At 38.9% G+C, this 26,984-nt stretch overlaps 1 protein-coding gene across 1 annotated transcript in view; it reads left to right on the plus strand.

Annotated features, from left to right (window-relative positions):
* TXLNB (taxilin beta) overlaps window positions 1-24,126 on the plus strand; it is a 42,246-nt gene extending 18,120 nt beyond the window's left edge. Inside the window, exons 5-10 of the mRNA XM_012748066.3 lie at window positions 7,099-7,293; window positions 9,079-9,198; window positions 11,997-12,071; window positions 18,439-18,531; window positions 20,683-20,778; window positions 22,028-24,126. Of these exons, the coding sequence (XP_012603520.2) occupies window positions 7,099-7,293; window positions 9,079-9,198; window positions 11,997-12,071; window positions 18,439-18,531; window positions 20,683-20,778; window positions 22,028-22,816 (1,368 nt within the window). The 3' untranslated portion in view covers window positions 22,817-24,126. The remainder of the gene's footprint in view (window positions 1-7,098; window positions 7,294-9,078; window positions 9,199-11,996; window positions 12,072-18,438; window positions 18,532-20,682; window positions 20,779-22,027) is intronic.
* Window positions 24,127-26,984: the final 2,858 nt, after the last annotated feature.

A 26,984-nucleotide genomic window follows, 5' to 3' on the forward strand; every position in this document is an offset into this window, starting at 1 on the left:
CCAGTAACTGACACGGTACAGGCCCTTCATTAAGTGTGTGCAATTCCCCTTTCCTTTTTATCACCTTGAGTTTGTTTTTAAAATAGGCCTTAGTTCTCTTTAAAACACAAATTTGTAAAGATTTGACTTTTTTTTGTATTATAATGAATTCTGCACGACATGAGAGGAATTGACACAAGGCTAGTTGACACGATAAAGTGAGATTGAGAGCCAAAATGTCAATAGTCAGCTGAAAAAAGAAGCTACTGAAAAATATCACCAAAGCTCTTCAGACTTAATTATTCAATCTAAAAATAATAGACTGATCACTTCATTCAGCCTGCATGGGTTTCATTAATTACAGCATAAGCCCCTAGCAGTGTAGTTAATTTGATTATACACAGCTCCATTCAACACAGCAAGATGCAGGGTTTTCCAAGATAATACCGTGTGCATCCACAATCCCCTTTCCAGCTAAAGATCCTAAAGCTTTTGACAAACAATAATTAATTAGACACCCCTGCCCATGTGAGGTAGTTATTATTACATGTGTCTAAAAGGAGATACTTCAAGAAACAGTCATGAAAATCATTGCTGAGGTTTTACAATGAGTCAGGAAGAAAAAAAGAAGAGAATAATGGTTTTTGATATCTGGGAAATGGAAGGCCAGTGTGATGAGCTCTAAATCTTAAATCACACATTTTAGGAGATGGGTCACTGGTATGTCTTCAACAACTGCACTAGTGGCACTCCGAGACCCAGCCTGGATTGGGGAGTCCTGAGAATGGACACATTCTCCTCAACTCAAGATATGTATCCAAGTGATAGTACTCTGCATTCACATAAATCTCCTGGCTCTCAGCAATGCAACATAGTAAAGAGATAAAAATTAAATTAGATATGGTGGGAAAGTATATCAACAAAGAGATTCAAAGAGTAGAATGATATACTTGGTCTCTTTGGGTAGCATTCAAAGACAGAATGATGGAAGTGACAGGAGACCTCATAATTGTACCTACACACCCTCAGTAATGGTTTACAGAACACACAATGACATTAAGGATCATGATTATGCCAGAGGTTGTGCAAAGTGCTTTTCCTATGTTATTTAATCTTCATGAAAACACTACGAGAGTTAATATCTCCACTTTATTGATGCAGAAACTGACAGCCATCCAAATCAGTTGACCAAGGTCATGCATATTTTATGTGTCAAAATCAGGATTCAAATTCAAAATATTTCTATTTCCTTTCTCATTTTTTCTTTGACTCATGAATTATTTAGAAGTATTTTTTAAATTATTATAGCCCATTAAATATGATCTATCTTGATACTATATGTACTTGAAAAGAATGTCTGTTGTTTAGATGTTGGATGTAGTGTTCTATAAATAACAGTTAGCTTTAAATCATTTATGTATTTATTGAATTTTTGTCTATCAATTGCTGTGGAATGAGTGTTAAAAATCTCTTAGCATAATTGTGGAATTATCTACTTTTTAAAATTATATCAAATTTTTGCTTTATGTATTTTGAAGCATTGGTATTAGGTATATATACATCTATGATTGTTATTCATCTTTGATGAATTGACCATTTTATCATTATGAAATGTCCTTTAGTAATAATCTTTACCTTGATATTCAGATTATCTGATACCAATATAGCCACTCCAGTTTTCTTACTCTTATTGTTTGCATAGTATATCTCTTTTCATCCACTTATTTTCAACCTGGGTATTTATACTTAAAGTGCATCTCCTAAGATAGTGTATAGCTGGATCTTGTTTATTTTCATTCTTATAGTACCTGCCTTTTAATTGGAGTACTAGTCCATTAACATTTAATATAATTATTGATGTGGTTGGACATATGTCTACCATTTTATTATTTGTTACTCTTTGTCACCCCTGCTTTCTGTTCCTCTGTTCTTTTCCTGCCTTATTTCTGTGCATTACCTTTAGTAGTTGTTCTGTGATGATGACATACATTTTTAACTTTTCATAGTCTACCTGCAAGTAACACTGTATCACTTCATATAGCATGTAGAAATATTGCAACTTTGTAGGTCTATTTACTTCCCCAACATTTAAGCTATAATTGTTATATGTATTACATTTACATCCATTAATAAAGCCCATGAGACAATGTTATAATTTTTACTTCAAACAATCATATGTTTCTTTAAAAATTTAAAGCAAAAACTATTTTTGTTTGTCCAGATAGTTACTATTTCTAATACTTTTTATTCATTCTGAAGCTTCAAGTTTCTGTCTTGTGTCATTTTCCTTCAGCTTGAAGAACTTCCTTTAGTATTTCCTATAGTATAATCTGATGGCAATCAATTATCTTAGTCATCTTTTAACCTTAAAATGTCTTTATTTTGCTTTTATTATTGAAGGCTATATCCATTGGATATAAAATTCTACATTGACAGGAGTTGTCTCGGGGTGTGGGGTTCCTTTCAGTCTTATATAAATGTTCTGCTATATTCTGGCCTTTAAAATTGCTGATGAAAATCAACAATATGATATGTTGAATTTGTCATTCCCCTGTCTGTGATATGTCAATTTTCCCTTACTACTTTCAAGGTCTTTCTATTGATCTTCAATTTTCATAGCTTTGACTACTCTATGGTAATGAGTAGTTTTCTTCATATGTATCCTACTTAGTATTTGCTAAGCTTTTTGTATCTGTAATTGTATGTCTTTCACCAAATTTGCAATATTTTCAGCTGTTATTTCTTTAAATATTTTTTCTGCCCCATTCCTCCCACTCTGTCTCTCTCTTTATCCTTTATTTCTAAGATTCTATGTGTGTTAGACCTTTTGATATTGTCCCACAATCTTTAAGTCTTTCTTCTTGTCCTTGGCCAATCCTTTTAGTCTTTTATCTTCAGATTATATCATTTCTATTGGGCTATCTTCACATTCACTGATATTTTTTTTTCTGTCATTTTCATTCTGCTCTGAACCTATCCAGTTACTTTTACATTTCAGATTCTGTAAATTTAATTTCAAAATTTTCATTTGATTGTAGTGGTTTCTGGTTTCTCTTTTCCTTCTTTTTTTTTTTTGTTGTTTTTTTTTTGTTGTTGTTGTGTTGTTTTTGTTGTTTTCTGTTTGTTTCTTTGTTTGTTTTGAGATACGGTCTCACTCTATCACCCAGGCTGGAGTGCAGTGACCCTATCATATCTCACTGTAACCTCCTGGGCTCAAGTGATCCTCCCATCTCAGCTTCTGGCATAGCTAGGACTATAGTCAAGTGCAACCACACTCAGCTAATTTTTTTACTTTTTGTAGATATAGGGTCTTACTGTGTTGCCCAGGCTGGTCTCAAGTTCCTGGCCTCAAGGTAATCCTCTGACCTTGGCTTCCCAAAGTGGTGAGATTACAGGTGTGAGCAACTTGTACCTGGACCATTTAGTTCCTTTTTATAGATTATTTTTCTCACCTGAAATTTTCTATCTTTTCATTTATTCAGATAATATTTTCCTTTGTATCATTGAGCATAGTTATAATGTCTGTTTAAAAATTCTTGCCTGAGCTAGGCATGGTGGCTCACGCCTGAAATCCTAGCACTTTGAGAGGTTGAGGCAGGAGGATTGCTTGAGGCCAGGAGCTCAAGACCAGCAAACCCCTGCCTCCACAAAAAATTTAAGTTTGCTGGATGTGATGACACATGCCTGTAATCCTTGTTATTCTGAAGGGTGAGGAAGGATTGCTTGAGCCCAAGATTTTAAGGTTACAGTGAGCTATGATCAGGCCAATGCACTCCAGCCTCGATGACAGAGCCAGACACTGACTCTAAAAACATTAAAAATAAATTAAATGAAATAATTAAACTAAATTAAATTCTTGTCTGCTAATTGTATATCTGGATCATTATAGAACAGGCCTCCTCTGATTGTCTTTTCTTCTGAGAATGGGTCACATTTTCTTGGTTCTTCATATGTCAAGTCATTGTTGATTGTATCCTGGATGTTGTGACCGTTAATGTGGAAAAATATGGATTCTACTGTACCTTGAAGAATTTTGATTATTTTTTTAAGCCAGCAGTTAATTTGGTTATATTTAAACTATAAATTCATCTCTGGGGCAGCAGCTCAAATCTCAGTTAAGTTCTTTTTTCTTTAGTTAAATTGCTTTGAGTCTATCTTACACGTGTGTGGTTCAGAGTCAGTCAGAGATTTGAGCTAAGTTTATTCACGGAACTTAAGGCTCTACTCCTCTGACTTTTCCTTCCTGGTGATCTTCCCTCACCTTCCAGTGGCTATAGTTGTCCAGAACTCTGTACTCTCATTCTTCAGACCAGAAAGATAGCATGTTTTCTATGAGAATTTTACCCATTGTATGCTGTTGCCAACTGCAGTCTCCCTATAAGTTAAAAGCTATAAAAAATGGGAAACTTACATTATATACAAGTGCCAACTTCCCTCCAGAATCTCTCTGATTTTGTTTGCTCTCCAGTGCCCTTAAGTTATTTCAACCAGTGTTTATAATTGTTGTCTGCAGAGGGGTCAACTTTGTAGGAGCTTCCTTGGCAATCCTGGAGAAACAGTCTAAGTATACCTGAATCTAAAATTAATGTGCTTGGAGCTTGGGAAGATATACAAAGAGAATGCATAATGAGGTCTTTTCACCACCATAAATTTTAACTTGTACTGTTCTTTATTCATATTGCTTCTTCAATGGATCACACACACACACACACACACACACACACACACACTACCTCACAATCTAGGATAATTTAGAAAAAGACCAGTGAAAGTCTGACATATGGGCTTGTTTCTACAAAATACTACATATATTTGAAGCAATAAATCTGAACCTCTTCTGGTGGATTCCTTTGCTTCAGAAAAAAAAAAAAATCTGAACCTCAAACTCTACTGAGAAAGAACCACCTAGTATGAGATGGGTAAGTGGCTCAGGGAGATGGTTTTCCTAAAAAATAAGTAGCATTTATTATCAGAATATCATAGAATTTTAATGTGGAAAGGTCTATAGGAATCATCTAGTCCAAGATACTCATATGTCTGTACATAAATTAATAATTCATTGATTCATTAAATAAACATTTATTGAATACTTATGGATTATGTGCCAGGCACAGCCTGAGTTCTAAGATGCACAAGGATGCTTGCAAAGTTTTTTTCTTAGTTATTTCAGACTTCATCCCTCAATTTTAATTGACATTATTAATTTTCACTTTGAATAATGTGTTTGATAATGAAGAAAATAAAATTTTATCTCCAACACTGTCCAAATGATTGCAAATTCTTTATCAAATTTTATAAGATTTTGTTAGATTTACTTTTATCTCATTGAAAAACAATATAATGTAAAATGCAAGATGCTGTTTTGTGAGCCAAGATTGAGTGCTATGATGATTTGACATGTGTTTAATGCCATCTTAACATCTGTACCTTCATTCTGTAGCCAGCTCCCAGTAAAAAACTCAGACTTGCTGGGGTGCATGAAGTGGTTCTTTCATTTATTCGTTCATGGATGGAATATTTGTAAATACAAATAGAATTCAGATCATGGTCTATAGTTCTCTGATTTCAAACTTGCTAACTTCTAGGCTTAAGCATGAGCTATGAGAAGATGATCACTATTATATGTATATTTAGTTGCTCTTAGCTGATGGACACAATCATTTTTAGTGAAATACATATAGTAGGTGTTAGTGTACAAAGTTCAGGGAAATAACATCTCAGTTAATCCCTTTGGATCAGAAAGTACAATATCCTTGATATCCCTGAGAAATTGCTTAATAGAAGTTTATAACATGAATAAATTATAATTCTGATGTCAGGAGGCATATTAAATTGGGAAATGTGTTAATATTGTAGAGGAAAGAGGAAATCTAATGACAAAATATTTCCAGAACATATATTTTCAGCATCAGTTTTTATTTTGATCACATTATTCTATCATAATAAAGATTTGTACAATTACTTATGTTAATATTATTATTTCTTTTTAAAAGTCCTGTTACATAATTTGAATTTGGTAGGCAATTAAATGCAGTATAATTTTACTTGCCAACAAAGAAGCAGGCTTTCATATTAACAATTAATCAGAACTGAAAGGAATCCTAAAATGTCTGTATCATCTGTCAGTAGTGTAAGTGTCTCTATCTTTGGTATGATGTAGCAAGATTAAACCCTTTTATTCTAAAAGAATGAGCTGAACAATTACAAAGCAATTCTCAATATAGATATGGAGAAAATTTGAGCATATTGTTAGTGGTTAGCAATGAATAGAGAGTTTTGATTTAGGAGAAAAAAAGAACAGAAATGATATAAAAGTTAATTTCCAATTCTTCAACGTTAACAAAGCAGAAGGGAGAAAATTAGATGTTTCATTTTAGAGTTAAAGAAAAGTTGAAACTTAATATTGCTTTCAGACTCAAAATTTACATTGAACATTTTAATTACCCTATGTGACACGTGTAATGATTGTTCTTTCAGAAACAATCTATCCAGCATGTTTGGAAAGATTTCCTTTTATAGTCTTGAATGGTTGTGCTTGATCTATATCAGTCTTAGTTTCCTTTTAGCTTTTTGATGAAAGTTTTTTATCACTAAGGGAAAGTTTATATTGTGATCACTTATATTGACACAACTGGGGTAATACAATTGTGTGGTTAATATGCCATGGTTTTTATGGGAGAATATAAGATCTATTGTTCTTCTTCCTGTACCAAACCAAAGGAGCGTATGACCTGTCTCACCAATCAGTAAAACCCAGTGGCCTTTCTTCCAGACCACAGCCAACAGATCAAAACCGCGTGACTGCCTGTTTGTTAGAAATCGCTGCAGTCCATTCACTCAGCAGGAGACCTGTCATCTTTAAAACAAGCCTATTCATCACCAACTATCAAATTCCAGGCCCTCAGAGCACCTGCTTGGAGTGACTGTGTACTCACAGCTGAAACCTTTGCTCACACATTTATTTTGGGACTGAGCAATGTTAGCTATAGAGAACTGAGAAAAAAAAAACACCCCACTTAACTCTGCACACTAATCTCCTTTCAATGACCTAATCCCGAGTCTGTAAGCCCAGGGCGCCTTTAAACCAGCATAACACAATATTTTGCTTTGTATCCCCAGGAAGAGACCCTTCAGAGGGCACGTGAGGAAGAAGAGAAAAGGAAGGAGATCACGAGTCATTTCCAGAGCACCCTGACAGACATCCAGGCTCAGATCGAACAGCAGAGCGAGCGAAACATGAAGCTCTGTCAGGAGAACACAGAGCTCGCAGAAAAGCTGAAAAGCATCATTGATCAGTACGAGCTCAGAGAGGAGGTGAGAACCACACCCAACGCCGTAGGAGACCTGTGCATAGACGCGGCTCTGGGTTGCAAAGGCGGGGAACTTGGTTAACAAGACCGTTAGGGCCAGCCCTCTCAAATGATTAATATTTAGGATTGGATTTCTTCTACCAGCCAAAATAAAGACAGATGGTATTACAAAATACCTGACTGAAAGTCATATGGGATTTCTTCAAAACTGGAATCACGGCAAAGTAAAAGCCATAAATAGAAAGTGGTGGGCTGTGGGCACAGTTATGCCTGGAAACAATATTTCTCAGTCTTTTGAAAATCCTTTCTATGCAGCCAAAAATAACTCACACACTCCCTCTTAGGAATCACCGTGTCATCTAAATTAAGGGTCTGTATTATCGCCTGGTATACCCTACAAGCCAATAATAGTATTAATGTGAATAATATAATAATGATGATGATATTATTTATTCAGTGCTTAGTTCATATCAGGCAATGTGCTAAGTACTGTACACACAATACATCATTTAATTGTCTCAACAATCTTATGCACTAGATAACAATATATTATCCACATTTTATAGATAGGAAGCAGAAGCTATGAGATTGATCACTTAACCACAGTCACAAACACCAAAGATTTTTGCTTTGGGTAGTTTATATTAGAAGGACCATAATGGTCTTTTATTATCTCAAAATTATATTTTTAAGACTCTAGATGCCCCTCAGGATTTTGATATTTCATATTCCTTTCCCCATCCCACCCAAATTTTAAATCTCTTCCTTAAAATGTAACATAGCATAGTCAAAATGGCTCTGCTGGCAACACGCTAAGATTTTATCAAGAAAAAAACAAAACAGAGCGGATAGCATATGGTTGCAGTAGTTAGGTGAATTGAGAAACTCCTCACAGTAAGCCCAAATGCCGTGCTACCAGTTCCTCTTGTCAGGACCATCAGTCCCATTCCAGAACACAGGTTCAGACTAAAGAAGAGGGAAGAAGAAGAAGGGAAAATGTCCTCACTCTTCAGAGAGATCTCAGATGGGAACAGCCTGGTGTAGTAGCTACATATTTCTGGGACTGGTTCTAGGTAAAGCCCAAGGGTAGAATTCCACATGTCCTCTTTCTATGGGACCTCCAAATGACCAGAAGTTCTTCACGCGGAGGGAGAGCTGGAAGCTTCTGGTCACCAAGCAAGCCCACAGGTGGAAAGGTGTGGAGAAGTCTGACATTCACATATCAATCCATGTGTGACCCCTGGCTCTGTCAGCCCCAACAGAGCAAGAGAGTAGATTTCAGGGGGGCTCAGGCCTCACTCCCAGACTTAGGACCCATGTTGGTGCCCCAAGGCTTTCTCATAATCCTGGAGGCAAGAATGTGGAGAATTCATCATGGTAAATTATACTAATGTTGTGATTCAAAGTGGTTTTATATTCATAGAAAGAGTCCAAATACCAAGTGGTAATACATACGGTAGCCCTTGCAGTATATATCATTGTCTGCACTGTCCAACATAATAAATAGCATCCTATCTAACAGTTAAAATATTTAGAAAGATAATGTCGGTACCTCTTGGCATTAACACTGCTGAACTCTGGTGCCTCCACCTTTCGCAGCTACTTTTGTGCAGTGCAGAGTATGGGGCGCTTCAACAATTTATGGCTTTAATATAAATGTGTTCATGTGAATTTTTTATTGTATGTATTTTTTGTATGTATGTATTGTATGTATATAAATATTGTATGTATTTTATTTTAAGCACTGAAAATAAACCAATCCTTATATGTATACTTTATTTTTCCTTAGCACCTGGACAAAATATTTAAACACAGAGAACTGCAGCAGAAGCTGGTCGATGCAAAACTCGAGCAGGCACAAGAAATGATGAAGGAAGCAGAGGAGCGCCACAAACGAGAAAAGGAATATGTACTTATCATTTTAGTCACTGTGCATATCTGCTTTGCCTTGGTGTCAGAGACTCTCAGAGAAAGTTATTTTGATAACAGTCAAAGAGAACTAGACTGAAGGAGGAAGAGCCTGAGCTGCTTTGGAGAACTAAACTGGCCATCCCAACACAAGGCACTGTACCTACACTATTTTTTACATAAAATACTCATTCACCCATTCAACACGTATGTTTCAAAGTACCTATTATCTGCTAAGCACTGTGTTAGGTGCTGGGATTTCTGTGGCTGTGGACAGAGAAGGAGCATCTCCTACCATGGAGGTTAGAGCCTACCTGGGAAGAGTCAGGCAATAGACAAGCCAACAAAGCAGAAGGGTCATGTCAGATAGTAAGTGGCTACTAAGGAAATAAGGAGGAACTGAGAAGGGGCCAAAGGAGGGGACCTACTTTAGACTGGGTGACCAGGAAGGCCCTCAGAGGGGAGATGCTTGAGCCAAGTCCCACCGATGAGGAGCTGGACGTGAAGCGCTGTCTTCAGCAGCAGCCGTCTCCAGCACCGAATCCCTGCTGCTGGAAGCAGCCTGGCATGCCCCAGAAATAGGAGAAGGTCAGGGAAGCCAGAGCATGGGGAAAAGTTTCGAAATGAAGTTGCAGAGGCAAGCAGGGGCCACACTGTGTAGCTTTGTAGGGTTTAAAAAGCCATTTAGGTTTTATTCTAAATATAATGGGAAAGTACTGGGTAGTCTTAGGGAAGGAAGTGCCATGATCTGCTTTGTATCTGTAAAAGACTGATTTGGCTCCTGGGTGGAAAATGGACTGCAGAGGGAAAGAAAGCAAGAAGACAGGAGGCTCGGAGAGCATCCAGATGAGATATGGCGATGACTTGGATTAGGGAGGCAGCAGCAGAGATGTGGAGATGGACAAACGTTGTTTTCCATGTAAACCCAACAGGTAATGGTGCAGACCTGAAGCTGGCGACAATGAGGAAAGGAGCAGATGACTCAAGGATGACTCCTGAGTTTTGGGTTGATGAAACTGAGGGGTGGTGTTTACTGCTATCTAACTCACCCAAGCACTCCACAAAAAGCTATAGGGCCACCCTACAGATGAGAGAACTGAGGCTCAGAGAAGATATGCAACTTGTTTAAGGTCACACGCTGCTAAGTGAGCAAGATGTGTTTCAGTCCCACGTGTGTCAGTTCCCAAAGCCCAACTCACTGTGACAGTGTGCCACAGTCAGAGGTGTGGTTCAGAGGTAGGAGTTAAGCAAGTGTGTGCTGCTGGGGAGACAGAGAGATGTGAGACATAGCCAATGGGCCAATTATTCAAATTTGGCCATTTAACATTTGATCATGGGCTTTTCATTTACCTAAAATCAGACCAGAATCAATTCAATTGCTTAGAACAGTAATTTTCAAATAACTTTAGTTTTTAAACATGGCAACAAAAAAACAAACTTTGGGCAACCTACTCTGGTGGGCGTGCCCACAGCATGTCGACTCTGGTGTCTACTAAGCCACTCTTGGGGTGCTTGCACATATTTGCCCCAGTGCAGTAAGATGGAGCTTACCAAGAATCAGCTCTGTGTGCAAATCTTTTCTTTCCAGTTATACTTTTATACCATGTAAATCAACAGAATGACACATAAACTGATGAAATATAAGTATGAAAAGAAAGAATTGTTTCTACAAAAACTACATTTAATACTTTGAAAGACTAGATGCAAGCAAATAGCAAGAAAGAGTTGTAAAACTAGATGTGTGAGTAGCTATCAAAAACTGGGGGAAAGGTGGAAAGCTCTGAGAATTATCCAATCAAGCTGCTTCACAAGTATTTTTAGGTTCTAGCACTACTGGTGCTAGACACACACATAGATACACACACACACACACACACACACACACACACACAACAACAACAACAACAAAGAAATCTTATATGGCCCATTATGGATGTAATTTTTTAAAACAAAACAAAACAAAACTCGGAACTCCAATCAGAAGACCCATACCCAAAAGAAAGACCACAGCCCTACATCAAAACTGATAAATACATGAACATCATCTTCAGTTAAAATTACATGTTTTAAATCCGTGTGTCCTTTCATGCCAAAATCAGTTTTTCAGTTCAACCCATCAGCTCCCAGAGGGCAGGATTTAGAACAATAGGTCAAACTTCTAACCTGGTGTTTCTCAAAATGTAATCCATGGCCCATCAATAGCCAAACCATCTTAGGTATTTGCTGTAAGTACAGATTTCAAACCCACCCTATACTTCCTCAGTCATAATTCGCTGAGAGAGATCTGCATTTTAGCATGTTCCCAAGGAGATTCCGACGCATGTCAGAAGCTCTGGGCCAGGAACCAGGGACAGACTAAATATATACATATTTCTTATTGTATCACACGCGCTATGGTAGAGAACAGTGGTCTAGGGAAGTAACTTTGGGTTTAATATAAAGGAACAGTTGCTGACGACAATGCCGCAGCCAGGAATGTTCTGGAGCTGTTCCGGCAGGAGCTGAATGATGGTTGGTCAGAATTACTGGAAAAGCTTCCAGAATTTGGTGAGAAGTTGAATTTTGTGTGATTCATGCTTGATTTGGAGACTCCTTTGCTTTCTACTTTTTTAATTGAAACCACAAGTTTTTAGTTGAGAATCCAACTTTTTAGACTGTTTCCTTAGCTTCCTTAGATTCTTTACAACATTCTGAAAAATTACTTGAGGGTTAATGAGCAAGTTATTAAGTTTTATACACAAATTACAGCGATCTAAAAGACAATCTGACAGTCTCTCCACATGTTCTCTCTTCCCATAGTTGCTGAGCCAGGCGGCAGAGTGGAAACTTCAGGCCACAGTGCTGAAGGAACAAGAGACAATTCTGCAGGCCCAGGTGAACGGGGGAGGGCGATGCATGGGTGTGCCCTCCTCTGTGGCCAGGTGACAGGGCTGGGTGGGACCACAGGTGGTCTGCAGAAGGCCTCATAAGTGGCAAGGGAGTGGGGGGACAGGACTTGGGAGTGAAGAACAACTTCACCTTTATTATTTTTAAGTGAAAATAAAAGCACAATATTATACCTACGAAAAATGAATGCTCTGCACCAACAATATCCAAAGGTTTGTTGACAGGCAAATGATGGCACCAAAGTGGTCAGAATCGCCAATGTCCAGGTTCCCATATATCTCTTCACGTTTCCTCTCTCTCCCCTCTCCCAGGACCCTGGTAAGGTAAGAGGAAAATGTAAACTGCTCAGATGCACTATCCATGCCTGGGAATTCTTAAAATGCCTTCACATTTTGATATTATTTATAATAAAAAGAAAATGAGAAAAATAGTCAGCACCCAAGTTTCTGTGCTATCAAAGGTTGGCCTTGAGGGTGGTGAATGACATGAAGTGGCAGCAAGTCAGGTACCACTTTGATTTGGCTTTTGATGCCATTTGTGTGCTTCGATCAGACTGTGGGAATTCCTTTTTCAGGCTCAAAAAAAACAAAAGTCTCACCCCACAGCTGACACTGGGGTAAAACCTGACCTATCCATCTTTCCCCTGCCTTGGGGCTCTGCCCCTTCTGGCAAATGGTCCCCATGGGTTCTGGGAGAGCCATCCTGCCATGGGCCACAAAAGAGCCCTAACTCCGCTGCCAGGCCAAATGCCCAAGTGTCAAAAAGACCGTGAGATCACATAGAGCAAATTCACAGATGGTGAGGAAATCATAAGCCTTCCAAATTGGGCAGCATTAATTTAAGATTTGTAAATGTTTATGTGCTGATTGCAGAATATTTGTTCACTGTAAAAAAATTGTTCATTATAAAAGAAAAAAAGCAAATTATACCATTGCATAGACAGAGAACGCTTTCATATCTAGTCTTCTCAAAGCTTACTTTTGTAACGCATATGTAGAATGCAACAATGAATTTTTCCCCAGTATGATCTACTCTCTGATAATATGTAAGAATAGTTTTGAAATACTAATTTCAGAGGGGTTAGAACCATCGTGTTTCTGACTATGAATAGAATCAGAGGGCCCAAGAGTTACAAGCTCAGGGTGACCCTGAGGCAGTCACGGAACCCGCTGTGGGGTGGGGGGCGGGCAGTGGGGGCTCTCCAGCCAGAAGGCAGGCAGGGGAAAGGAGGTGTGGCCCCCTTGCCTAGGGGAGGGGTCAGCCAGAATCAAGCCAGAGCCTCTGAGTCTCTCTCTGCCTCAGTCATAACACAGAGCCTTGAGGGGGACGAGGGACACTGTCTGAAGTCGTGCACTGTTCACAGCCATCTGTTACATGCAATCTCTACTCCTCTATGCTAAATGAAGATAACAAATTGAGAAAAGTAGATTAATATTGTTAAACTCTGGGCTACAGAGTGATTAATTCAACTGGCATCAGAATCTAGGCCTTTAATGACCTGTGAAATAAGAATAAAAAGGTGTGATCCAATTTCCCACCTATACTCCCTCCAACTTGAAAAAACATCTACAGGGGTTCTAGACTTGCTATCATTCCTCATTCATCCCTGAGTCCGTGCTTCAGGGGCAGAGTCCTGGCTCTTCTACTGAAAAGCTGTGTGACCCTGTGCAACTCACCTAAACCTCTCTGGACCTAAATTTCCTTGTCTGCAAAACAAAGATGCTGTAATGAATCAGTGATCCCAAGCTGGTGGCCTCCACCCTCTGAAAGGCCCATGTCTTTTCAGTATTTCCAAAACAATAGCACATAAGGCAGCAGCTACGGTCTAAAATGTAGTGGTTTCTGACATTAAATCTGCTCTTGCTCAGCATCTGTGGGTGGCACTTATCCATATGTTTAAGTTTCTAAAAGCAAAATGAGTTAATGAATATGTAATATATGCAGTTTGTTTTCAAATCATACATGCAAAGCACTTAGATCAGTGTCTGGCACATAATAAGCATAATTCATTCAACCAATACTTATTGAGCACCTACTAAGTGCCAGGCATGGTTCTAGGTTTGGAGACATAGTAATCAATAGGAGAGAGAAAAACCCCTGGCTAATTGAACTCACAATCTAGTGATAACAATAATGTCAATAAAAGTGCTAACTCTTTAGTATATGAGCTAGTATTATTTCATAGGTAAGGATTCATATGAGAAAATATGAGCCAAAGGGAGTCTTCAATTGCAAAACTGTTGAAGAACTCGTGGAAAAGGTGATCTCAAGACGCTGTATGGCTCTAGTTCATGAACATAGAGAACTTCCAGAGCTGATGGAGTGTGGCCCTAAGCTCAGTTGACCCTGCCTTCTTTTACACGGCCCACAGAATTCCCCAGTGAAGGCAGCCCTGCTAGTTGCAAGGAGCCTCCTTTGTCTTTCTCTTTTGTCTCTGAGCCACTTTCAAAACTCCGATAATTACTTAAGCATCAAGAAGAAAATAGAGGTCTCAAATCCATATTTGTAACAATATTTAAACAAGTTCCCCATAAAGTATTAACATTACATTAATATTTTTAAAACTTTTACACCTAGAAGAAAACTTCCATCACAGATTATTTTGCATAGCACTCAAACGCTCCCCTTAATTGTACACAGTCTTTAAAGGGGAAGGAATGGCAGGAGGCCAAGCCCTTCTTCCCCAATTTTAACATCTGAACAAGAGACATATTGAAGGCGTTATTTGTTGTTTTCCTAGACAAAAGTCACTTTTCAGCCACCAGACGACTGCCTGCCAGTTGGGGGCATGTTTGTCACTTGGGGATGAGATGTCTGGCTTTCAATTATATAAACCGAGGCAACAGGATAAGTGTCAGAGGTGATCAATGGGATACAATTGTCACTACAAATAGAGTATTCATTGGATCAATAAGGAGAAGACAGTAGTAGACGTGTAAAGTCAGCAATATCTGACTACACAGACACAAAATACTACCCAAGGGAAAGACCAGTGAGTAAATTGTTAAAAGCATGCAATCATAATGTTTAACGTCCGAACCTGTCACCAGACCTACAAGGGGTGAGTGGAGAGCCCTCTGTGACTACCCTTGCAGCAGGACTTGCTCCCAGACCAAACCCCACAGATTTACTAAGACAATCCTGGACATAGTTCTGTTTCCTGTACTCCATATGGAAGTTTGTAATTAAAATTTACTGCTCAGTTAAAAGAATGTGTTTGTCACTAGGCCCATTTAAAAGTGAAATATCGAGGCAATTATTGTTATTCTAACCATAGAATAGTTTGAAATAACACGACCTCTGGATATCTCTTCCATGCTCCTCTGAAATACCAAAGTGAGAGTGGGAATATGACACATCAAACCAAACCCGCACCATGTCAGCACAGTAGTCAGAGGGAAAACACTACCTAGCAAACACCCAATAAGTAAACAGGAAGTACAAATATTTACTTGTATAAGCAGAGAGTGTTAGAGTTAGTTATCTGAGAAATGTATAATCCATCCACATAGATTTTGCCACCTGACAGAGAGGTCAAACAGGAAGAAAAGCAGAATATTAAAGACTGGTCACTAGAAGGAAACAATATGGAGTTGTCGTTAAATGGGTATAAAGTTTTTATTCCGTTTTGCTAGATGAAAAAGTTCTGGAGTTTGGTTACACAACAATGTAAACATACTTAATAATACTTAACTGCACACATAAAAATGTTTTGAATGGTAATTTTATGTTACCATAATTTAAAAAAAAATTTTTTTTTAAGTTGAGGGAAAACAAAACAGTCATTAGAAAAAGCCCAGAAGAGGTAGTGATGAAGTGAGATCTTCTTGGCACTCTGGGTGTGTCTGTCTTTGCCATGTCTTCCCCAGCAACAAGAAAAAGTGGGGAAAGGGAAACAAAATCTGCCCAATTAATGCACCAAAAAGAACATTCTGTGCCTTTTTTTCCCTTAAAGCCTTTACTTTGAGACAGGATGGGAAAATCTTACAGGTACAGGTGGAAAAGTCAGACACGCTCACAGTTGAGTAAAGACAATCTAACCGGAACGCTTTAGTGCCCATCAGCTAATGTTGAAGCTGAAGTTCTGGGTGTGGTTGGTTGTTCCTGCTGACTCCATCAAGATCACATCTGCGGGATGGACGGTACCTGTGCTCACTCCTGCCCGGGCCTGTCTGCAGCCCATAATTACAGAGCTGCAAGCGGGAGGACCAGCTCAGGATGCCATAGGATCTGAGGCCCCTATGTAACTCGCCTGGAATTACTAATAAGTTGGAAAAAGAATGAGAAGGAAGAAAAGAAGGTTAATAGAAGGGACTTGGCTGAGAATACAAATGAACAGATTTTGTGATAAAAAGGTGACTGGATCTGCTGACGGTAGTTGTTCCCACCCCGGGCCAATGGATAATGTGCAACGTGGGTAGCCAGTCCCACAAGAGCTTACCCTAGGGCAGAGTGTCTCCAACTAAGAAGCTTGAACCATTCATGGGAGCTGAAATCAATTCAGTGGACCCTGGCCAGTACTTTGGAAAAAATGAACACAATTGAATAGAATATGTCAAAGTATGTTGCACATAAGAGTAAATATTGTTTTATGCACTCTGTGTGTGTGTGTTTGTATCTATGTAACCCTAGGGCAGCTCCCTGACCATGAATTCCCTGATGTCCCTTTACTCTGTCTTCTTTAATCTATATGACAGGGAACCATGAGAAACGCGTTTCAGTTCTGTTACATACAGTGCTAGTGAGTGATTTCAAAACGATGGTCAGCTGCCATTTGTTGACTTTTCTTTGGATAATCTATATTCTGCGGAAAGGAGTTATGTTATCATTTTGTTATTGTTGTTTACTGCAGTAAAACTGCCACTATTCTGAATTATTGGGGAAGAAACCATTCCAGATAAGCAATTTTCTGAGCTCTAAGGATTGTTTGATTCACACACGCTCCGCTCCCTCTTACACCCACTCCCAAGACTGGCAACTCTCCAATCTGCCAGCTTCCAGGCAGGGTGCTCTTCTGGACAAAAAGACAGTCCCACCAGGAGTGGGGGAGGGAGAAGACAGTCCCACTAGCAGTGGGGGAGGGAGAAGACAGTCCCACTGACACTCCAGTCGGTCAGTTGGTGCCTCCCAGTCGAGCGAGTGCAGCCAGGAGTTCTTGTTTATTGCTGGATGCTGCCAGTTTGCTTCCTCACACAGGATGATTTGTGCCCATGTGAGAACTTGGGTCTATTCTGGACACTCAAAAATACCAAAGGCTCATTTGAAAATGGAAGCTTTATTCATTTGAATCATCCATACTAAATCTCCACTCACTCAAAACATGCCACATTAATATTATTCTCAAAAGCAAGACTTTATTATTTTATTACTGTTGCTAACAATCAAGTATTTACACACTTTCCTTCCCTGTGCTGCCCCATTGCCACCCCACATGCAGGTGTTGGAGTTAAGGATAATGGGGAGATACAAATGCTCTTCTCTGTGTCCCTCTGGTGAGCCACACACTCAGCAATGCTAACCCGTGTGATGTTTTGTGCAAATTAGAAATAGGCATCCCTTCCTCAAGGCTCATTACTTCCATCAGTAGAAAATTGGTGTAATAAACTGGTTTTGATGAAAAGGAAACTGCTATTGGCTAGGACACTGTATTACTATGATATCTCAAACATAAATGGAAATGGCTTACAGAGGGGCACAGCCTGCATAATGGTGGCAGCACCCGTCCATGTCCAGCCTTCATTTCCTCTATCATTTGTCTACCTTCTCCCTTCCTTAATGACCAAATACAAGGCTCACCTTCTCCACAACCATGTGGCTCATGTGATCACCTGCCACACTCAGCTTTTCTGATCACCTGCTGTACTTACCTGTATTGGCACTTTGTGGGCACCATAGTCAAGTTGTCTTTGAGAACAGCTTTCCATAACAAATACAGGTCCCTTAAAACCAGGATCCATGTGTTAAGTACTTTTGTACCTATAGACTGTGCACATGCTCAGTGCTCACTCAATAGCTGTTGGTAAAAGTTTATGATACAATAAAATAGTGTTGATATATTTTATCTTTTCATTTTTCTTTTTTATAATTTTTCTTTTTTTTTCTTTCTTTTTATTTTTTTGGTCCTATTTCCTTTATATCATTTTTCTTGAAAGCAGCACCTCAATCATGCTCGCTGCTGACCTAGGTTGATCTTGTAGTAAACAAAATAACTGAACATGTTACTAACACTGTGTTGAGAATTCCTTTTCTGAGAAATCATTTTTCTTCTCAAATAATGAACAATGACGTGTTGTTTTGCTCTGGATGCATTCTGAAAGCAGCCCTAAAATACATCTACTCTTCCCCCTGTTTGCAGCTTACTCTGTACTCAGGAAGGTTTGAAGAGTTCCAGAGCACACTCACGAAAAGCAACGAGGTATTCGCCACTTTCAAACAGGAAATGGATAAAGTGAGTATTCTTGCTTATCGCCCACGAAATATTGGCATTTTCTATCCTGACAGGCAATTTTCCTTTGGTTTCATCTTTCTCTCACTAAGATATTTCAGCACATTTCATGAAGTAATGAAATGTTTATAGGTGGGATTGAGGTTTGGGCTGCATTTTTTTTTAACTGGTAAATATCTGGTGAATTAATTTGAGCAAGAGTCCAAAAACGCTAGGATACATTTTCACTCGGAGGAAAAATAATTATTTTCCTACTCCATGAACAACTTAAAAAAAAATAAGAACTAGAAATTTAACATTATGTTGTATATACTGAAGTCAAAAAAAATATCTAAATATTTTTTAAAAAAAACAACTTTTATACAAATATACAAAAGTGGGAGCTAGAGTAGGAAATACCATTGTATAAGATCCTTCTTAGAAGGGAAGATGTGTAATATGATGTAATTGGCAGAGCCCTTAATAAGAAGATGGAAGCCTGAATTCAAGTTCTGGTGTGTTCTTGCTCATCTAGGAGCATTGAGCAATTCACTTTTTTTTTTTTTTAATCTATAGAGATATTATATCTCTTGCCTACCTCACAAGATTGTGAAGTTCAAATAAATTAATGTATTTTAGAAGGGTTTTAAGTCCTTTACAAATATAAGGTACTAAGATTATTACTGGATCTAATGCTTAAATCTTGTTCAATTCAGTGTTTTCCCAGTCAGTGTCAGAACTGTGTTTCTGAGCAGACATCGACATTAATCATTTTTAAGTGTAGAAAGCATCCTTTAAACGATTTTTCATAAAATAATCTGATAAATTTCACAATTAAGTATGCAGACTTAAGAAAGTTGACATTTATTAAAAGGTATAGTTTTCTCACTCCAGGATAAATCTACCCACATTTAAAAAAATTTTTTTTTTTGAAATTACAGAGCTTCAAGATTGGAATAAATATTAGAACAGAAAAAATGTTTTAACTTCAAAATTATATAGTTTTAAGGTTAGAATAACTATTAACCCAGGAGTTCTTAATCTGGAGTTCGTTTATGGACTTAAGTAGTTGACCAGAGCATTCCCTGAAAATTAGCCACAATAAAAAATTGATGTGCATATTTGCATTTTTCTGAAGTTTACACTTCAGATTTCATCAAATTCTTAAAGGAATCAATGAACTTTAAAAGTTTATAAACTACTAACTTGATTAACACATGATCAAAGTTTAAAAACCTAGCTTCTCTGTAGAGCCAGGGGCTGACAGTCTCGGCCCAGCGTCTGGCCTTCCTGGGTACCCTGCCTCAGGCAGCTCAGCACTGAGCGGCAAGTGCCCAGGTCTGTTCCATCCAGAGAAATTGCACCCAACTGCATGCCTTGTTCTTGACTCCACCCAAGCAGAAAGGAGATCCTACAACCAAGAATGTGAGTAGTCTCAGTTAAAAAAAAAAGAACAGGCTACATCATATCACTTCTCTATCCCCTACACCCAGCCCCAGGCCTAGTGACCAGCAGAAACACAGGTGAGGAAGTTGCATTAAATAGAATAAAATAACTACAGCCCCACTGTTCTGTTAATTCATCTTAATATTATTCCACTTCTCTAAGCTTCAGTTTCCCCATTTATAAAATGGGAATGAGACTAGAAGCCTCCTTGTGGGACTGTTTTAAGGATGAAATAAATAATGTATATAATTACATTTGGTGAACTTTACCTCAATCTACAAAGACTGAGAAAACAGAAAGCTGCTTTTGTGTGGCTGCTCCTCAAATGTGCCCAGATAGTATCAACATTTTAATGGCTAAAAGGCCATGGCAGCTTTCTCACTGTGATAGTCTTCTATTCAATAAAGCAAATAGCCTACAGTACAAGCTTATCCATGGGACTCAATAATGATATTCTTTTAAATGGAAGGAAAAGCAATGATAAAAGTGTGCCCCTAATTCATTTCCTTTTTCCTGAATTGGCTCAGGTACAAATAAGTTTGCTCACCACTGACCCAGATGGCTCAGAAATAAATCATGACTCCCCTGCAATCTTCATTCTTGACATTGAGCATTTGTTTGCTCCAGCAGCTGGTAACAAAGGACATCTCTTGATGTCACACATGGAATTAATAGCTTCTTTGATATATTAACTTTTCCGGATTAACACTAAAACACTAATTTCTGCAGACAACGAAGAAAATGAAGAAGCTGGAAAAGGACACAGCCACTTGGAAAGCCCGATTTGAGAGCTGTAACAAGGCTCTCTTGGACATGATTGAAGAGGTGAGGAAGTTTTCCCCTCAGCTTTTATTCTCCATGTCTAGTCAAAATATTCATACTTGGAATATGATAACCTGATAATAGTACAAATGACTATGTTTGAAAAAGAGCTGAATTGTTTGGAGAAGTGACATATTAAATTTTAATAAAAATAATTAGAGCGAAGGTCATTTAGAATCGGGTCTGGACTCATAAAGAGCTTTGTCATATGCTTACCTGTTGATTCAATAGCTATCCTCAGAGCAACAACACAACACACCTGTGAATTCCTTAAGGGTAGGATGAGTGTCTACTTTTTTGAATATCCCACTGCCTAGCATATAACAGGTACAGAATAAGTTAATTAATTGATTTGAATATACTGAGACAAGACACCAGCCCAACCACTCAAGTGTATGTACTATTTTATAGGCAGATGTAGAAATATATCTTTTTAATTTCCCCAACAGGCATTTAAATACTGATATCAAGCAGGCTTTGATTAGGTTTTGAGACTCTAAAGGCAAAGTATTAATACCTGGGCCCTGACCTGAGTGGCAGGGCTTACAGGTGAAAGCCTGTCCATGTAAACAAGTGAAAAGAAGATCTTAACAGTAAAGAGTAACCGAAAGATAGGGGTGAAGGAGCGAGATACGTAGAAACATTTTCATGCACAGAAACACCAACATTTCTAGAGGAAAGAATTGAACAGTTTGAGCAGCCAGCATCATGAATTAGTATGTGGCGAGTTTCTATGGTTGTAATTACTGTTCTAACAATTCATCCCAAATTGCAACCAATTCCAAAGAGATAGGCTTATTACTCATCAACATAAATCAAATTGTTGCTGGGATTAGCACATAGCAGTTTATTCATAGAATAGTTTAGGCATTGCTGAGGGCTGAGTCTCAATCCATCTCATTCATCTTGCTACAAGTTTTGCTTCTGCCTTCTTAATCTTAGAAGCAGAAAATTTACCTACTTTAAGATATGAGAGGCTATGGAACAGAGCAGAAAGAAGCCTTGCCATCTTTTTTCCCCTAAAGAACAGACTATGGTGATTAAAATTCTACCAGTCTAGCACACAATGCAAGAAAGAAGTGGTGACCATGACCAAGTGTCTGTTCAGCCAACACTCTGTGGCTAGGTCCCAAAGCCTAGTAGCCAAATTCCAAAATAAATGGTTTTGCTCGTCTCCAGAGAGCATCCTGGCAATTTTGCTTCTCATGTTGGTTTATGTACATATGTGTTTCTGTGTGTTTTCAAATCCCAGAAAGCGCTGAGAGCTAAAGAATACGAGTGCTTCGTGATGAAAATTGGGAGACTAGAGAACCTCTGTCGTGCTTTACAAGAAGAGAGAAATGAACTCTACAAAAAAATCAGAGAAGCAAAAACATCTGAAAAGGATGACCAAAGTCAGCACACGTCCGACGAAGAGCCAGAGTCAAATGTCTCTGTGGATAAAGAGGTTGGTGCAGAGGAGGCCGAGCGTGTGCAGAACGCCGTGGAAAATCTGGCCACGGCCTTCATGGTAATTCATCATTCAGAGTCAACCCTACAGCAGTCACGAGAAACCCAGCCAGAATTCGGCAGTCCTCATAGGAGCAGTGACACTGCCCTCGAGGAGCCTGAGCAACCCCATCTGGTCAATTCCGGGGAGTCAGAGAGTCCCCAACCTCTCCCCACTCCTCAGGCTGAAGCCCTAGGAGGCAGCGAGGCAGAACCTCCCTCCAAGACCAGTAATCCCCCTGCCAGGTCAGAAGCAGAAGCCCAACGCGAGGGTCTCCCTGCAGGAGCACAGGCTCAGCCACAGTCCTGCAAGCCAGGGACAGAAGCTTCAGGTCAGACCCCTCGGTCCCCAGCTGAGGTCCCCCTACAGGGGGTGGAGGCGAGTGGTCCTGTGCCAGCATCCCCAGCAGATGGGCAAGGACCAGCTGGGGTGCCCGGAGGTGAGCCCAGTAGGCAGCACCCCCCAGCAGCAGCGGAGGAGCTGCCCCCAGGGGCCTTGGACAGGCCCCAGCTGCTTGAAGTGACGGACACCAATCTGGAAGGCGTAGACTAGGCCTCACCGTGCCTTCAGAGGCTCTTCTTCTCGACTCTTTGCACCTTGGTCACAATGGATTGTCTTCTGAAAGAGGCATTAATTGCTAGGCATGTCACATGGAAGAGAATTAGGATCAAGAAGATGTTTAACATTATGCAAAGCACATTCATTCAGACTTTGCTATTTGTTCTCAACTTCTGATTTAGACCTTTTCTATTTAACACTGCTTGATAGTATTATATAATTTTCCCAAATGGCAACAATACATACCAATAGCAAATTCATATTACTTTTCCATTATGATGATACTTAATTCAATGTCTCAATCAACAATAAGATTTGGTACTTAAAGACTTCTACTAAATTATATAAATTCAGAAAATGTGATGTTCTATTTATTTCCACATATAGTTTAATAAGTTCCATAGTAATTTATGGATGTCCAGATTCCATTTAAACAGTATATGTACATAATATATGTATATGTATATATGAATGTATAGATGTATGGATATATACATACATTTACACACATATAATACACACATTTATACACATTTATACACATATAATATGTGTATAAATGTGTATATTACACATATATTTCTCTCCTTTATGGATTTTTCTCTATACAAAATATTCAGATGCTAAAATTATCTCTTATACTTGGGACTCTGATAGACTAATGCTCTATGAATGAGAAGTAGGTTCAGAACACAAGTATTTAGGCTATCATTACACTGAGCAAAAATAAGTAACCCAGTGGGTAGATCAATAAATTCAACCAACTGATCAAATGACAGAAGAGCAGTTGGGTTAAATTGCAAGTCTGTGCAGACAGCAAGGACACAAAGATGTCCACAAGAGACCCTAGACAGAAAAGGGGAACAATGGCTCAGCCCATTGCGTTGCAGCCTCCTCCTGTGTTCAGGCAGCCCACTCTGTTCAGCCTCCAAGGAAGGGTTTGGAAGTGAGAAAGGGAGTGAGGGATTGAGGGGTTGAGGAACCTCAGACAGGGAAGAGGCTGTGCTCTGGTCCCCGGCCTCATATGCTACGAATGTCTCAAGGCAGAATATTCACTTCTTGCTGTCACTGTCTATATTCTCAAAGCATCTGTTTCCTCCTTCCAAACTCCCTCCTTTGCAGCTGGAAATTTTAGCCAGCCCTCAGCTCAATTAATGCTAAATAAAACTATTATTTTTCCAAAACAGAAATCCACACAGGGTCTCACCATGAGTGATGAGGCTTACAAACCAACACATTTTCTGCTTTGAGGATTTCTCTGCAGACCAGAGGACAAAGCAAAATGTAAATGGGTCCCTACAAAATGATTTGAAAAATGGTGAGGATTCAGGAGAAGGCAAAAGCTGGAAACACCTGGGGTTGTCTACATGAGTATTACATTATCATTGCTTGACAAGAACCTCTAGTGATACTGACAGCATAAATTACTCTACCTAGGGTAAAGGAAGACTGCAAAGATGAAATAAGAAGGAAGAGATGGAGGGAGAAGAGAGGGAGAGACGGAGGGAGAGAAAAGAGAGGAAAGAAAAAAAAGGTCTAACTCAATCCTACCTTAAAAGTTGAACTCCAGTAGAAAAATGGATAAAAGAAAGATTCTCTACTATGCATCCAGGAAATCATCCTTCAACTTTGCATGTGGCTGTTTGCCAAGGCACACAAAGCACTTCTAGGCAGCAGCCATATGCTACAAGAATTGTAAACTGCATACAATTTGTTTGAAGTAGACAGTGAGGGTAATAACAAAATTGCTAGGCAGGAAAAAAAATCAGGAAAAGTATGTTGCTATTTAAGAATCTGTGTATTTTTAAAGCCTTAAAATATTATAACCACAAGGTATCCAGCCAAATTCAACATTACTGGAAGTCTTAGAGATTTAAGCATTTATGTAATTCAGAGCTAAATATTCACCAAAAATATCCAGGAGGGTCTTCTTCCCCACTATTTACAGAGGCTGAACTTCCAAGAATGGTGTAAGATTAGAGAATCATAGTAAAGTCTCAGTCTGAATGTTTAGCAAGAGAAACAGACAGGAGAGGAGCAAAATTCCAGTAAATCAAATATGCCAACACCCGAAGTTCATTATGTTCATCCAAAAGGCTTTCATAGCAGCACATTACTCACTATGGTGTATATCTTGAGCAGAGTTTCAGATAGAATAACTTCCCTAAAATTTGTAAAGGCTTTGGGAGAATTATTTTAATATTCTAAGAATGTTTCATTATAGTCCTTTGTGTTAGAATTTGACCTTACTAATTATAACAACAACTTATAAAGAACTGAAAGCAGAAGAAATATCTGTTCTTTGTCAAGTGAAAGTAACTGTTTTTAGAGATGCCAAGTCTACTTTCTAGAAACTAGTGTTACCAGTTCTTGGTGTTTTATAAATTATGTATTATTAAAAGGTACTTCTCTTCCCAAATTCTTAAGTAGTGGTTTTGTTTATTTTTATTTATTTTTATTTTATTTTTGTTTCTGTTACTTCTGTGTTTCAACAATACCTAAAAATATTATGATTTTATTCTATTGTTGGTTGAGTTTGTGGTCACTGAATAGAATTACATGGAGTCAACACTTTGAAAATATTAGAGAGAGAGAGAGAGAGAGAGAGAGAGATTGAGAAAGGAAGAGAAGAAAAGAGGGAGAGAGAACATACAACGATGAGATGAGACTACAGCCAAAAATCACTGAGGTCTACAAGAGAGAGGAGCTAGGAACAGAATGCCCAGGGTTAATGAGAGAACAAAACCCGGACTCCTCTGCCAGGCTGTCCAGCCGGTGGACAATTACCACAGACTGAAATGTGTCTCTTCAGTCCCAGTCTCCCATTGAACCAGGTTTTCACAAGTTTCTCCGCCATGTTTCCTCTGAGAAACACTCTGAGGAGTGAGGGCGTGCGTGTAGAAGGTGTCAGTTCACTTTTCCTCTCTCCAGTTCTCCTGACTGCTCCAAGACTTGAAGAACTCTAACAAGAACTGAAAAGGCCCAGCTGTTCTGCCTTTTCATTTTTCTCTCTTCTCCAACCATGTTGGTCTAGGAGGGTGTTTTGGGAAAATCCCAGATCAGTATAGAAAAACTGCTCTCTAAAATGAGATGGAGCAGAGAGACCAAAGAATGACTCAGCCAAGTCTAGCATGGTGAGTTAGGTAAGTCACTGTTGGTCAGTACAGGAATCCTCCAGACATCTAGCCCTCGCCAGGATAGGACCTCTCCAGGGACACGCTCTTGGGCAGAAGTTGTCCAGAGAGTAAGATGTCTCTGCATCTGCCCATCCTGGTGTGGCTTTAAATCCCTTCCCATGAACGAGGCAGAGCTCTTGTACTGTATCGTCACGTGTTCCCACGGAAACCAATCAGGCAAGCCCGGGACAATCATCATGCATCTTCATATCACCCATGTTACATTAATGATATTATAATTCTCCCCTAGGCAGAGATTTAATATTACAATTAGCTAAATGGTATTATAGGTCAGCTAAAGCAGTTCTAAAGCAGTCAGGGCCGGTTTACACAGGTTGTCTCTCTACCTCAAAAAAGGGCTAAGACACATCTTTTGTGCCTTGTAACAATCCTTTGGCATTTGCTTAATCTATTTTGTAACAATTTTGCTGAGTCCTCCAAACTAGCACAGCACAGTGTTCTTCGTATGGTAAGGAGCTTGCATTTTTCCCTCAGAGGGGCTTCTCAACATGGCATTTCCTAGCCTGCTTGGAGAAAAAGATGACTTGGCTAGAAAGGGAAAAAAGGTTAAACCTGCCCTTGAGGCTGCTTTTTGCTCCTTTGGTATAGATACACATTTTTAAAATAGCCCCTTTTTTGGGGTTATATGTGTAATATGCATGCATGATAAAACTGAGGCTTTTTCAATAAGACTAACAAGAACAGGAAAGCAAGATTGTTTCAGGAAAATTTCTTCAGCCCATTCATTCTCCTCTAACCAATAGTTCAACTCAATAGTTAGAAAAAAATAAAATAAAATGTAAAGAATTTGCAAAAAGAAGATATGAAATAAAAACGATGCCTCCAGCCTCCAAAGTTCGTTCCCATCATAAACTGGCAAGGAGCGTTTAGAAGGGAAGTAAGGTGGAAGGGTTCCATTTTCACAAGGTTTAGATAGTTTCCATTCCTGTACTTTAGAACCTGAAAATTAAAGTTATCATTAGATC

Source organism: Microcebus murinus, chromosome 5, assembly GCF_040939455.1.
Source record: "Microcebus murinus isolate Inina chromosome 5, M.murinus_Inina_mat1.0, whole genome shotgun sequence".
In the NCBI taxonomy this organism is placed as follows: Eukaryota; Metazoa; Chordata; class Mammalia; order Primates; family Cheirogaleidae; genus Microcebus; species Microcebus murinus.